Raw genomic sequence first — 15,408 nt, forward strand, 5'->3', positions numbered from 1 at the left:
ATCTTGCTTACTGTAATACACAGTGAGTCACTGGGTGCGATCAAACAGACGTCTTGTGGTAAAACACGGGACTTTAAACTTCTAGTTAGTGAGATTACGTAACAGTCGCAAAATTGCATGTGATCACATAGTGTGGAACTTGAATCAGAAATACAAGGTTCAAGAACCTCAGAATTCTTTGAAAAACACATTTTTCCAGAAATAAAAAACAACGTATCCTAAGCAAATACATTTACAGAAGTTTATCTTAATTACTTTATTAAGAAATCATTTATTTTATGTTGCAAGTTTTTTATTTTTGTAACTGTTACATTTCCCTTATTTATTGCTCAAAGCCTGTGGCCTTTTAGGACTGTGCTAGGATTCTGTCCTTTGGATTGGTCTTACCTTATTTTTTACTATTTGTTTTCTTTCTCTTCTATTAATGTTTAGCTTCCTTGACCCTCACTATTACCATTAAATATTCAATTGAACTGAATCAAAAGCTTAGAGCCCGTTACTGTATTATCAGGCCTCCATCTTATATCGTGTCACACATTGTGACGTTGACAGTCACATGTCTGGCAAAAGACGTCATTGTTAAGCACAACACCTTGGCCATGTAAAACAAGTACAACATGGATGTGCTAACAGCAAAAAAACCCAGTTCAAAATGGTGTTGCGACAACATAACTGTCACAACAATTAAAATTAAACATCAAATCAGTTACAAATTAATTTTTGAGGTGAAACACTTAAATTAGTAACAGGCCAGATCAGCTACAAATGGTTAAAATGGACTCAAAGGGTGTCCATTTCAAGTGCTATCCATATATTGAAATGCAATTGGTCACTTACTACAGATCTGTAATGGAAGACTTCTCTCCTGAGACTCGTGTTTCACCACACAGGACAGCTTTTTCCCAACTTTTTCAGGTATGTAGTTGTAGGCCATCCATGCTGTAAAAGTGCCATCTGTATTCTTGTGCAGCTGCAATGGCCCCTGGGATGAGAGTGGTCTTGATTCCTGAACCCAATCTATGGAGATGTTTCCAGGGTAGAAGCCCTCTGCACGGCACTCCAAAGTTGTTGGTATATTGCCCACCGCCATAGGTGGGTTCAGGGAGACTTTTGGAAGAGCTGAAAAAAAATTTGGATGTGAGCATCAGTAGGCTTTGCTCCCTAGGAACCAAGTTACCCAAACTATTCTCTAATATTTATCACTCTGATGCTGATCTTTCCGATCATAAAATTGGTCATTATGATAGAAATTAATAAGAATTCATAATTAATTGCACAATTACGGTATTTGAGGGCTCCTCTAGAGTGCCTCTTTCTATTGCACGATTTGCCTCAAAAACTAATCAACACAACATTATCTCATAACAGGCTTACGTTTTGAGTTTGGTATTTTTCCATCAAGCCGTTTTAGCTCTAGACCATCCTTGAAAAACTGTGACAGACAGACAGACACACACCCATCATTGAGATATTGATGTTTTTGGTATCAGGGGACCCTAAAACGTCGAGATCCATCGAAAACCGGAGATTGAAATTTTTGATGACTCTAATGCTTTCCCTCCTCCCCCAAACGAAAGTTTCAAAGCAGGCTACCATGGTGTAACTAGAAAAGGACAAGGCTATGACATAAAAACACAAGCCAGTTATTAATAAGACAGACAATTCAGTTCATGTAACTCATTTGATTGGTTATTTAATATTTTGTCCTTGTATCTTGTATGGTAGTTTTAGAAGTCAAAAATATAAAATGGTGCCCTTGGTTCTAACAACCCTTTGCCAAATCCCCTCAAACTCATTTCAATTTTTAAATCTTTGAACCATAATGAAACGTAGGCTGGTTTTTTTTGTCCATTAATTTCTGTTACATTCCAGATGCCAGCAAAAACCTCATTAATAGTTTATTGCAGTTTCTGGGAGTTCTTATTAGTTTCTAAAATATGTGATAGCTCTGCTTCCCAAAGCTGCCTGAAATTGATAATTGGGAGTGGTGTGATGGGAATCTGTTTGTCTTACAGCGATTTATAGCACAATTAAGTTTTAAATTTCAGCCAGGTCTCATTCTTGGTAAAAAGTACAACTGTCTTTATTGTTTATCTGTTTCTAGGTTGGCTACCACTGAATGTAACATTCAGGATTTAGGGAATAGGACTTTTGGGTTTATGAAGAAAAAAGGAAAAAAAAATTATGTTAGGAAAAATGCTTAATGGGGGCTGGGTGGTCTCATGGCCTTGGAACCCCTGCAGATTTTGTTTTTTTCTCCAGCCTTCTGGAGTTTTTTTTTTGTTTGTTTGTTTTGTTTTTTTCTGTCCATAGGACCCTTACTTTATTCTTTGTTAATTAGTATTGCCAAATTTTAATATTTGTTTCCTTTTTTCTTTCTTCATCTTGTAAAGCACGTGCTATAGAAATAAATGTTGTTGTTGAAAGGAAATTATTGGTCCTTACCTGACTGATAGCGCTGAAGCAGAGCAATTTCTCGATCTTGAACTGTAATTGTCTGATGTTAAAATTCTATTGTGGCTGTCTAGACTGACCCAGCTTAAATTTCAGTCTTTGGATTGTGCCACTAGGTGAGGTATTGTTTATAGACTTGAAACCCTTGTACAGCCAGGTAAGCAGGAGAAAAGTTTAAACTGTGGGAATTAGGAGAGTATTTGTTGAGTTAGACCCTTAAGTCGTACGAATAGATTTCAGAAAACTTAAATGGGAATATGTGCCTATTGACATTAATTGGAGTTTAAGTCCCTGTGCCTGGCTGTTGTCTTTGTTGAGTTTACTGGTTTTCACCATGTCCATGTGCACTTCCCTGCTTTTCGTCACATCAGTATGTACATGTTATAATGATGGCAACATCCTTGTGCCTCAGCTGCCAGGATGGGTTTCTTCCCAGCTGCAATCTCGAATTGATTTTGTGAGGTTTAAGAATGTTATGCGACTTATTTTGCCCTGTAACTAAGTTGCTTCACCACTTCTAGTTAACCCTAGTTGTGGCTCTGAGGCTAGGGATCTGTGCCAGCGATCAGAAGGTTGCTGGTTCGAATCCTGTAAAAGCCAGAAGTGACTCTACTCCGTTGGACCCTTGAGCTGCAATTACTTTGTCTTGGGTATGACGTTAATTAGCAGGTCTGAAAACTTGGGGGTTGGTGGCAGGATTGGCACTCCAGCCACCACAAAAAACCTCACAGTGTTCCAGTGTGGTACTATGGTGTCACCCGTTGCATGGTAGCACTCGAGTCCCAATCTGGGTGGCTCGTCGTGTGGTGGATGCAGCAATGTGCTGATAGCGTATGCTCCCAACCTATTTAAAAGTTTAGTCATCAAATGAGTTCCTTTGTTTTCTGGTGTATTACATCATGATATCAACATCTGCAGTTTCATACTTTACTGTACACATTCCTTTGAAAATACAAACATGTTTAACAAATAATCAAAATTTAGAACTTAATGATTTACGGCTGCTAGATGTTATAAAAATAGAATGCCTGTCAACTCATTGCTATATGTATCCATTTCACTATTTTTTTTGTTTGCTTTTACTTCTGTATTACAACTCTTTTCTTATTATCTTCAAAAATCCAGTCTCCAGACATCGAAGAATTATAAAAGCTTTTTAAGAGAAAACTATATGTTTAAAGAACTTTCTATAAATGATATAAAAATAAAATGTACACTTTAAATACTGTATATGATTAGATAATTTCTTCCAGATTGTGTCTGCCCATTGAATGAAGAAGTTCTGTCGTCCATCTTGAATGCACTCTCTCTCTACTCTCCTTGCCCTGATGGAACAGCTGGAGTCGGTTCTTACCTGTAACTTTAAGCCGAACTGTACAAGTCCCAGATCTCGGAGCCTCGTAAACTTCACACACATAGTCCCCTTCATCCTGAATGTTGATATTCCTCAAAAGTAAGGATCCATTTCCTTTGTGAATCTCATTTTCAAAGAGTGCTACTTTGTCACTGGATGTCACTTTGCCATACTTCACCTGTGCCAGCTCTACATCTTTGACCTTCCAGGTAAGAAGCAAGTATTTCAGCCCATGATTAAGTTTTACCAAAGAGAACTCGCAAGGGAGCCGCACTTCGGAATTGACGACTGTGTTCACCTCTAAAAATGGAGGAGAGACCTGGAACTCACCCAAGGTAACTAGAAAAAAATGAAAGAGAAGAGAAAAAAAAACTGAAATCACTGAAGAATAAGGAGGTTTTGAGATTTGGCTAATAACAGATGGGTGATCATGGCTTTGGAAAATGGAAATGCCATGGGAAATGGAAAATGCAGAGTACTCTGCACATTTGAACTCGTGTAGCAAGCCCAAACACAGTCAGTGATTCACATCCAATATCTGTCTGGATGAACAGCAACACCAACTTGGCCATTTTGTGAGGTGTCTTCTGGTCCTTGGGCAAGGTTACAAGAAGGAAATTCAGATAGAAATATGTGCAGACTCAAATCTTAAATAAATAAATCTAATACTTCACAAACAATATCTGGAGGAACAGCTTCTCCTGATTATCATGTCCGTTACATGTTGTGCCGTAAATTAATAATGGAGTCCTGTGTGTGGCTCTGATCACCACAGATGGAGCAGCTCCAAAAATAGTAAAAAGGAACCAAAGACATCCCAAGATGAACAAAAAGCATATCTGACATGCTAAAGGAATCACCACCACTAAGTATGGAGAAGAGACGGTATTGTGGAGACCCGATCAAGCACTTTAAAATTCATAATTGTATTGTTGGATTTAGAGAAAAGTGTATTCGAGATTGAAGCCATGAGCATTAGAAGAGAACAACCTAAAGGAGAACAGACCATTCAGCCCAACAAAGCCTGCCAGTCCTGTCCATGTAATTCTTCTAAAATAACATCAAGTCGGGTTTTGATGGTTCCTAAAGTCCTACTGTCTACTACACTACTTGGTCACTTATTCCATGTGTCTATGGGTCTCTGCTCAAAGAAAACTTCCTAATGTTTGTGTGAAATTTCCCTTTAACAAGTTTCCAACTGTGTCCCCGTGTTCTTGTTGAACTCATTTTAAAGTCACCGTTGTGATCCACTGAACTAATTCCCTTAATGATTTTATACACTTCATTCATGTCACCTCTTAATCTTCTTTTGCTTAAACTGAAAAGGCTCAGCTCTTTTAAACTTTCCTTCTAACTCATCCTTGTAATTTGCCTAGTTGCTCCTCTCTGGACTTTTTTCTAGTGCTGCTATGTCCTTTTTGTAGCTTGCAGACCAAAACTGCACACAGGACTCCAGATGAGGCCTCACCACCAGTGTGTTATAAAGCTCGAGCAGAACCTCCTGTGACTTGTACTCCACACATCAGGGCGCCATATAACCTGACATTCTCTTCACTTTCTTAATGACTTCTGAACACTGTCTGCCAGTTGATAGTGTTGAGTTCAATAAGACTACAAAGTCCTTCTCATAAAGTGTACTCTCGATTTTGTGTATTCAAACCTCACATTTTTACTTTCTACATGTAATATTTTGCATGTACTGAGCTTAACCTTCATCTGCCACAAATCAGCCCAAGCCTGTATTCTGTCCAAGTCCCTCTTTGTTGATTCAATGGATTCTTGATTATCTACCAATCCAATTAGCTTGGTATCATCTGTATACTTAAATATTTTTACTTATATTCCTATCCAAACCATTTAAAAATATTTTTAAAAATAGCAGTGGCCCCTAGCACTAAACCCTGCTGGACACCACTCTTAATATCACCCAATTCTGATGAGGTTCCTCACACCATCACCTTCTGCTTCCTGTGTCTGAGCCAATTTTGCCCCCATCACACACCACACCCTGAATTCCCACTTCTTTAAGTATGATTCCCAACCTCTCATATGCAATTTTTCCTGGACATCACGGCACACCCTGCTCTTTAAGGAGGATGCCCAGGGATCTCTAATGGCCACAGAGAGTCAGGACCTCAGTTTTACATCCCATCCAAAGGACAGTACCATATTCACAGCTCAGTGTCCTCATCATTGCACTGGGGCATTGGGATCCACATTCACACCACAAGGTAAGCACCCCCTGCTGGCCTCACCAAATAAATCATCCACCTTCATATAAGGACAGCTGTGTGATGATGTGAGTTCTCTTCACACTCCCATCATCATTATGGGAGCCCTGAACCCAACACCGTCAGTAATGTCACCGAGATGAGTTGACAAATGGGGACAAATCTTACATGAAGCCAGGGAATATATTCAAAAAGTGATAAAATGCTTTTATTTAAAACAATAATCAAAACGAACAGTGCAGTGTCCAAAGTTCAATAAATAAATCCTTAAAACCAGTGTCTAGTGGGGATAAAAACAGTCATCCATATCTGAGGTTAAATGCAGTAGAAGTTAAAAAGCAGTCTCTCTCGTTCTTCTCCGACCCTCCTCCGTCACTCTCTCCCCAGCTCACCCATTGTTCGCAGCCGGCGGAGACCAACAGCCACGAGCTCCTGCAGCTAACCTCCGTCTTGGCCTCCTTCCGAACATCACTGCCAGACCGTCGAGGTCAGCTCTCCTCCCGTGATCTTTCACGCTCCCGTAGTTGCTCCTCAGATCCCACGGGAGGACACCTCTCTGCTCACCCCACTCGCTAGTTTTCTATGGGGAGAACTAACCCCTAGAGCGCATCGGCCAAATGCTCGTACGTGGGGCCCCAGCTCATGATGTCTCCTCATCCAAGGTGGCCAGATCCTCCTTCTAAGCTGCCATTCATTTACTTAAACCTCGATTTACTTCACCTCCATCGATCGATCGATCAATACATTCCCCCTTTTCTCCGGTGTCGACCCATATATATACACACCTACCTCTGTGCGCCTTAATCACACACCGCAGGAAGCCAATGAGGCAATTTAGAACGACCGCACCCACACATGCAGGTGTGACTCACTTTTTCCCCTTAGAAAGGCAACATCTCTGTAGTAGGAAATTCCACATGCAGTAAAAATGGAAGTTTCCATCACGTAAAATGAGTGTAAAAGCTAATAAATAATATTTAGACACACAGAACTAACAAAGGGTGAAACTGGTAAAAAGGAATGGGAGAAAAAAAATATTAGTTGATAAAAAAAAAATAATAAAGGATTGGTTTATGAGATATCCATACAAAACCAAGGCAATGAGTGCAATAACGCACATTGAGCATGGGGAAGGTGGTATATAAATAAAATGCATTATTATTATTATTATTATTATTATTATTATTATTATTATTATTATTATTATTATAAGGTATAATTACACAAATATGTCATTACTTTTAAAGGTAGCAAAGGGAATTTGTTTTCTCTATTCCAGTCTAGGATGTAGTGATCTAGCCAACTAAGTGACATTACTTAACAATTAGAACTGCCATACAAATACCTTACTACTAACTATCGGAGGTGTGCTCTAATTCAGAATTTTGCAAGGATAAACAAACAAATAAAAAAGAAACAAACATATTTTTTTAAATCCTATAAGGTAAAAAAAAAAACGAGAATGACTACTTTGTCCTGGTTCACCCTCGTGTCACAACATGCAATGTGTTTCCTCTGTGACTGGGTGCCAGATTTTCTAACAGGCAGGCCTCAGGTGGTGAGAGCAGGGAGCTGCTTGTCCAGCACTATCACCGTGAACACAGGAGCTCCACAAGGCCGTATACCGAGTCCTCTCCCTTTACACACACGATGGTGTGGCCAAGCACAGCTCCAATACCACTGGTAAGTTTGCTGATGACACAGTGGTTTTAGGCCTCATTTTCAACAATGACAAGGAGGCCTATCTGGACCAAGTAGAGAACATGGCAGTGTGGTGTCAGGCTCATAACCTCTAACTGAATGTTAGAAAGACCAAGGAACACATGGTGGATTTCAGGTGGAAGGAGCAGCAGATCTACAGTCCCATCAGCATAAATGGAATTCTTGCTAAGAGAGGATGAGTGGCTTCAGATACCTGGGTGTGCACATCAAAGGACCCAGCACACACAGACTCAGACAAGATGGTGTCTTTATCACCTGAGGTGACTGAGGACATTGATGATCTCCCCACCTATTTTGAAAACTTTTTACACCACTGCCATGGACAGCATCCTAACACAAGAGATGCATGTCACAGTTTAGGAATCACTAAGGCCGAGATCGTGAAGCCCTGCAGAGAGTGGTGGCATTCAGCAGAGCGCATCTTCAGATCAGCACTACCCTCTCTGCAGGTTATCTACAACAAGAGCTGCAGGACCAGGACAGTTAAAATAATCATGGACTCGACCCACCTCAGCAACAGACTGTTCAGCCTGCTGAGCTCAAGCAAGCGGCTAAGCAGCCAAATGGCAAAGACTTGGGAGACCGAGAGGAGCCTTTACTGTCAGGCCATAAGGAACAAACACTCAAACCTAACGCTCATAGCACACTCACTGTAACTTACTGCACACTCACTTTATACTTTTTCAGACTTTAATCTAATTTAACTTAATTTGAGTTAATTTTATTATCTTTTTCCTTTTTGTATTATTTATTCTACTGTATGTTTGCTTTGGTTCACACAATCTTGAAGTAGACCAGCATTTCCTTTATACTGCACATTGTACCTGCTTAACTGTGTGTGTGACACAAATAAACTCTGGAATCTTGAATCATACCTGCTCACTCTTTTCTTTTTCCCCTCACAGAGCGTAGGAACAAACAATAAATACATAAATAATTAAATAAATAAACACGTAGCTCACACCTTTTGTGGTGGGTTGAAAATTATTCCCCACACCCCTAGCAATGGTATAAAATAAACTTCCATTGGCCTAATATTTCCAATATGAACATTAGCTGCATCCAGCTGTTACATATTGTGACTTTCCTATGGCTTAATCGATTAAATAAATAACCTCTGTTTGTTCTCATATACAGGACCCAACTCTGGAGTAGCCGCCATTGTTTGGGGCTCCCTCACCCCGCCCCCTCTCCCCCACCAAACACACAATGGGAGTTGGGCTGCCAACTGTCTTCATGTTCCCGGACACGTCCGCATTTTTAATGCGCCACAGACAGTCCGGGAGGAATTTATAAAATTCTGAATTTTGGCTCCTAAAATTTGAAAATCTCCATATCCTTATCATTGGTAAAATTTGAAAGCCAATCAGCATGTGCTGAAGTAGTGCGCATGTCCCCCCATTCCCCCCACCCCTAGAATCTTCAGTTCCATTCCAGTAGTAAACAGCGCAGATATTAATGAGAATAGTGATGTCTGTCCAACTTGGCTTTTTCAATTCACCTTTGGAATTCATCTTTATCTTCTTAGCGAGTTGACAGTTCATTATAAATGTTGTTCTTTTCGTTAATTATTTGTAATCCTAATTCACCGTGACTATGTGAATTGATTCAAAATCGAAATTACAATTTCACGTTTTCTATGCAAGATCTTATTTTCGATTCTTCATTCAGCTGCTTAATTAAACAAGAAATTTCAAACATCCAGGTACAGTCCGTCGTGTTTAAGTGCGAGTGAGTACTGCTTTATAATATTTTAATGGAAAATATTATTACCACCTGTTGTTCGAAAATGGATTTATAATTGTAAATTAGTCAACTATCCATCCATTATCCAACCCGCTATTAATATTTCAGTTAATTAAAAAAGCACACATTTGTTCTGTCATATACTTTTTAGTTATCAGTTGATCAAGTAATAAGTCAAATCTTCAAGTCATTTAATAATATTTTCATAATTCTTTCATTTACATAAATTCAGGAATACTCGATATGCCGAGAAGAAAGTGCGAGTTCACAGACTACTTGAATAACAAATCTCCTTTTTTTCGAAAGGGCAGAACAGATTCAATTAAGCGGCCGATGCTCCCGCACGATTTAATTTCAGTAGCAGGCTGTGTAAAGATCTCTATTCTTATTTATCCATGAACCGAGATTTACTGAGAAAAATGCCTTCAGTGGAAAAATATTAAAAGAATAAAAATAAATGCAAATAAAGTAAACTGAAAAGAGTTAAAATATTTTTATTTTACTACAAGTGAATTTACCATGTGTATCATTTTTTACAGGCTTACGACAGTTAAGCTATATTCAAATAAGAACGGAAGGCATGAAGTCTGTTAATTTAGGAGGCTTAACATATTCAAAATATTTAATGGGTTATTAGTTTGCCAGTGGCTGTGATTGTGGCCATCATCTGAAAATTATAGTAATAAACTTCTACTAAAAGTTTATATCATTAAAAAAAAACAAACATATGACAGTATAAAGGCGTATTATGGCATCATAGGGAAAGGCGTCCTCAAAAGTCCTCAATTTTCGACCCAAATGTCCTCGTTTCCAGAGGGAGTTGGCAGTCCTAAATGGGTGTAATTTAGGGACGACAGTCATCTGGAGATCCAGAAGGAGTTCTGTATCGACATGGACAGAACGTGCAAACAAGTCCATGCAGACTACCAGCCACCGCGAGATTCGAACCCAAAGTGGGTCAGCATCGTCGATCGGTGCAGCCGTCATACTCACCTCGGGTAATGTAGCGCTTTGTAATCTTTACAAATAAAATAAATATGGTTTAGAATAAACAAAGCTCATGAAAAACCTCCCATTTGCAACATATACATATTTATGGGGTGCCAAACAGGAATGATCTTCTGAATATAAAAAGTCAGTGTCCTGAATATATAACGTCAAAGCCTGATTATATAAAGTCAGCGTCGGAACATGTAAGTCATTCCCGAATAAATAAAGTCAAAACTTAAATATATAAAGTCAGTGTCAGAATATACAGTATAAAGTAATTTCTGATTATATATAACGTCAAAGCCTGAATATATAAAGTCAGCGTCGGAATATACAAAATCATTCTCGCAAATATAAAGTTAGGAGAATTCACAAATAAAAAGGTCTAGTTCCATCAAATATTCTCTAATTTCGGTGCTGGTCATTTTTCTCGTATAGCGAAAGGTAAACTTCGACAGAAGCCACTCAGAGCCGATCGGGAATTGTGAGGTTCGTCCAAAAATGCACATACAAAAAGAATAAATAAATACAGTGTTCAAAATGCCGGGCACATACATCATAATGAATACATTAACTGAACAGTGTTTTTTTATATATATTGTTCTGAAGAAATTTTTGTTAACTTATTTCATTACGTTGTAAACTCATTGAGTTTACTAAAAATGTGCCTGAGTCGTTTCAATCAATATCAATATAATCTGACTTATATATTCAGGAACAACTTTATATATTCTCTGACTTTATATAATCAGGAATTACTTTAGATATTCTAACGCTGACTTTATATATTCGGGAATGATTTTATATATTTTAACGCTGACTTTATATATTCAGCAATTACTTTGTATATTCCGAAAATCGTTGTAATTGCCTGTTTGGCACCCCATAATCATATTCATACATCAACACACATACATACACATATATACATATATATATATATATATATATATATATATATATATATATATATATATATATATATATATATACACACATATACACACACACACACACAGTATATATATTAGGCCTGGGTACGCTATACACGTTACATTTTCAGATTAATGTGCCTCTTAAACATCGTTGTTGCATCCCGGGCCGGGAACAAGGCGGTCGCTTTGGTCTGGCAGGCCTTTTCATGTATTTTTTTTTTTTTTACATTACGAAATAATAATACAAAAAAAAAAAAATTAAGTGTGTACCTAAATTATTACATACACATCTAGTGCCGTATTCGCATACTACCTTTAAAAACGTTATGAAACAAAATTGTGATTTAAAGGTTTCAAATATCCTATTACCCGGATCACAATGATATGCCGCATGTCAACATGTAGCGCTGGTGTTCATTTTCTTTATTTATATGCTAACAAAGGTGTAGAGGAGTCTTTGGAAGGGGGGTGCGGGTGGTTACGGCAGTCCTGGTGCGATGCTAGAGAAAAGCTGCAAAGGTAAAAGTTACGCTCTCTCGTTTTTTTTTGTTTTTTTTTAATTTCACGTTTCTGTATGAAGGTCGATTCAATGTCATACCACCTACATGCTAAATAAGTTAACTGTGAGTGGCACTAAAACCAAAGTCAGTCTCTAGTAGCTCGGTATTTAACTCGCCAGTCTGCCAGGTAGCTTACATGCTGACTGCCCTATAATGACAACATTTCTCGAAATAGAAATGTAATGATAATCTCTAAGCCATTACTCCAGTTTGCAGTATCTTATCTAACTTAGGCAAAGAACACAACATCACCACCCTAATAAAGCAAAGTGTCAGTGTTTAAGTGAGACAGCAGCTACGGAGAACTTTATGCGTGCCCGAGGCAAAGGCGTGAGTAATTTTCAACTGTTTTCTTGTGATCGCACACTTTTACTAAATTAAAAAAAAATGTCAAGACATGCCACCATTCGATCAAGCACAAAAGCATTAAATCTCTTAGACGTGCTAAACTGTCCGAAGGGGTGGGAAAGGAGGTGGCCAAAAACAAACAAACAAACAAATAAACAAACAAAAAAACAAAAAAACAGCAGCTCGGAGATTGCCTTTCGCAGAAAAACAACACTTGTGTAGAGTAGAATTTTCAATCGTTGATGGTGATGAACAACTGAGGATAGGATTTGCGGAGTTCTAACATACCTTTTAATGTATTCCCATTTAAGAGATGTTTATTCTTTTAATTAAATCAATCTTTAGTAGTGCATTCAGAGTCAACAGTCATTACAGTTTCATATTGACATGTCTGTGGCTCATATGCGGCCAATTTAAGAATTAATACATTGGCCTCATTTTATTATTGCCTTCTTTTTAAGCTTGGCAGTCAAAGACAGTCAAATTCAGGTTGTACTTCCTCAAGTACTGTTTTCTTAAAAGTTCAGGTTCAAGGTCATGCTTTCTTAATTCCTTTCTGTTGATTCTACATTAATTTTGTGATGCACCGTGTACTTACTTTGTGATTTATGCATTCATTTTATAATTACATGTGTTAGTGTTAGACGCGATTAGCCGCAAAGAATTACATAAATTTATGCGATTAATTACTTATTTATTTAATCGATTCCCAACCTTATACATATACATACATATACATATACATATATATATATATATATATATATATATACACACACACATTCCATTCAATGGCTACGCTCGGGACCTGATCTGGAGTCCTGAGGTGGTTCGTCTTGTGAAGGGTGCGGCAATGCTCTGTATCAGTACACGTCCCCAACCTCTAACCTATCAATGATTTTATTATTTATTTTATACTGATATGGAGCTTGAAAAAGCGATCGAATGTTTCAGCGTCTCGTTAAGTTTACCTCGTTGCATTCCTTCACTGGAATTAATTACTGAACCATTTACCATGTTTTATAACTTATTCGATTAATCATTAATATTTAAATTAGACTATACCGTCTTCGATATCAAATTCTGTATCTGCTACTTACCGGTGATGAAAGAAAATGTCAGCCAAAGTATCTTGCACATTTTCAACTGTCCTTAAAGAAGCAGCTGCCATTCGCGTCCCGTGCAGACCTCGCTGCCTCCAGGGCGATCCCCAGTCCAAGGGGAAAGTTAGTGGGGTATTTTTTGTTTCATCCAATACAGAGAAGGTGTATCGCTGCCGTAATAATACTGAGCGCTTTGAAGTTAATAATAAGTAGTCGACTGTCAGCGGCCAAACAGCACAATTCAAAAAGAAAGAAAAACAAAAACACTTCCTGCTTCCTCCAGAAGAGGTATTCCCTCGTTCAGCAAAGTTTCTTGTTTAATTCTTAGTCAATTAATTACTATAATTGGTTTCTTTAAATTGGCTGGCTAGCTAAACGGATGTTATTGTAATAAGCATCTAATTCACCCCACCACACTAAAAACGAATAGTTCTTGTTTTACAGTATAAGATATTATGTTTACTGCGGTGGGCTGGCGCCTTGCCCTGTGTTTGTTTCCTGCCTTGCCTCCTGTGTTGGCTGGGATTGGCTCCAGCAGACCCCCGTGACCCTGTAGTTAGGATACAGTATAGCGGGTTGGATAATGGATGGATGGATGGTCACTAAAAACGAATAGTTTTTGTTTTACAGTATAAGATATTATGTTTAAACAATATAAGTAAAAGTCAAGGGGCCCTGAAGTGCAAGTGACCCAACTGTGACAAGCCAAGCAGTGACGTCTCTGGCTCTGCTGTCCCACATTTTTATCCCCCGCTCTTTGGAAGATCGCCACGATTTTTGATTTGACAGACACAACGGCATTATAATGGAAACCCATGTAAAGCTGCACAGGTTTCACCCCTAGAGAGTACAAATGATTGACTTAGGTGGTGCCTACTAAAAGCAATGCTTAAGCCGCAGTGCTGGTTTCATTCATATGAACTGCTTTGGTTTGTATCCGTATAATGTCAGTTTGCGTACAAATTATATCGGTGTTTAAACGTATACTACTGGTCTGCATACGAATCCTGTTGATTTGCGCTTGTACATCACTGGCTGTCGTGCAGTTGTTACTGGTTTGTGATTGAACAGCGTCGGGTTGCGCTCTAATGCTATCGGGTGTGCGCATGAACGAGATTGACGCGTTCGTTTCCTGCTGCTCTTCTTCCAAAGCGATGGTTTTGTGTATGCACTACAGGTATATGGGGGTCCATGCACGTCTTACGTGAGACTCACGGGGGTATTATATACTCGTTTGGTTTTATATATCGCTCGATTACATGCGAGTCTTCTACTGGTTTATTGTGTGTATTATGGCAGTTTCGTGTAAATGTAACTGGTTTTAAGTCGCAGCCCCTCGTGTATGCGTCATGTGACTCTACCGGTTTGTGAGCAAACTTCTTAAGCTGTTCACGTGATCTTCAGTGGCATTGGGGTTGGGGCATAAAAAGAAAGCCTGGCACTGACGATTTCAAGACAGGGAAGAGGAACTGCTATGGAGTTAAAAATTAGAAGAAGAGTTGAACGTTTTCTTTTTTTTTTTTGTTTTTTTTGGTAAATAGTCTGTGAAAGGGCTTGGTGGTAATTATTACTGTTAACGGTAGGTGTCACTAAACCTTTAAAAAACCCAACGAGGAAGTTAGCTACTCATTCTTACAGTATGTATTCCTTATGGCTTCTTATTCGATATATATCCGATTTAAGAACACTGACGCCAGAACCCGTGTCTTGTCATTTGAAGGCGTGTTTACCTTTAATACGGGTTGATTGCATTGTTTTATTAGTAATTTAATGTAAATTTAAAGTTATTCGATAGTAAATTACTTTTGATCTGTCTCCTTGTGTGAATATCATGGATGCTCAGGGACACCACGGAGTCCTAATCCCTCCCTGCACACAACCAACGCTTTGTAAGCGAACCAGGAGTTTATGAACGCAAACCAATATAATTTATTAACCGATTAGCGTAACAAGTACAACCAATGC

At 38.5% G+C, this 15,408-nt stretch overlaps 1 protein-coding gene across 2 annotated transcripts in view; it reads right to left on the reverse strand.

The window, feature by feature from the left end:
- The window catches only part of LOC114661810 (tyrosine-protein phosphatase non-receptor type substrate 1-like), a 34,485-nt gene extending 20,642 nt beyond the window's left edge, over positions 1 to 13,843 (reverse strand). The window contains exons 1-3 of one of the 2 annotated variants that reach the window (XM_051934712.1): positions 13,441 to 13,843; positions 3,809 to 4,147; positions 838 to 1,119 (exon numbers count right to left, since the gene is read on the reverse strand). In XM_051934712.1, coding sequence (XP_051790672.1) covers positions 838 to 1,119; positions 3,809 to 4,147; positions 13,441 to 13,480 — 661 coding nt within the window. In that variant the 5' untranslated portion in view covers positions 13,481 to 13,843. The remainder of the gene's footprint in view (positions 1 to 837; positions 1,120 to 3,808; positions 4,148 to 13,440) is intronic. The other variant, XM_028815013.2, reaches the window with a different exon arrangement.
- Between the last annotated feature and the right edge of the window lie 1,565 nt (positions 13,844 to 15,408).

The sequence above is a fragment of the Erpetoichthys calabaricus genome, chromosome 12 (assembly GCF_900747795.2).
Source record: "Erpetoichthys calabaricus chromosome 12, fErpCal1.3, whole genome shotgun sequence".
NCBI lineage: Eukaryota > Metazoa > Chordata > Cladistia > Polypteriformes > Polypteridae > Erpetoichthys > Erpetoichthys calabaricus.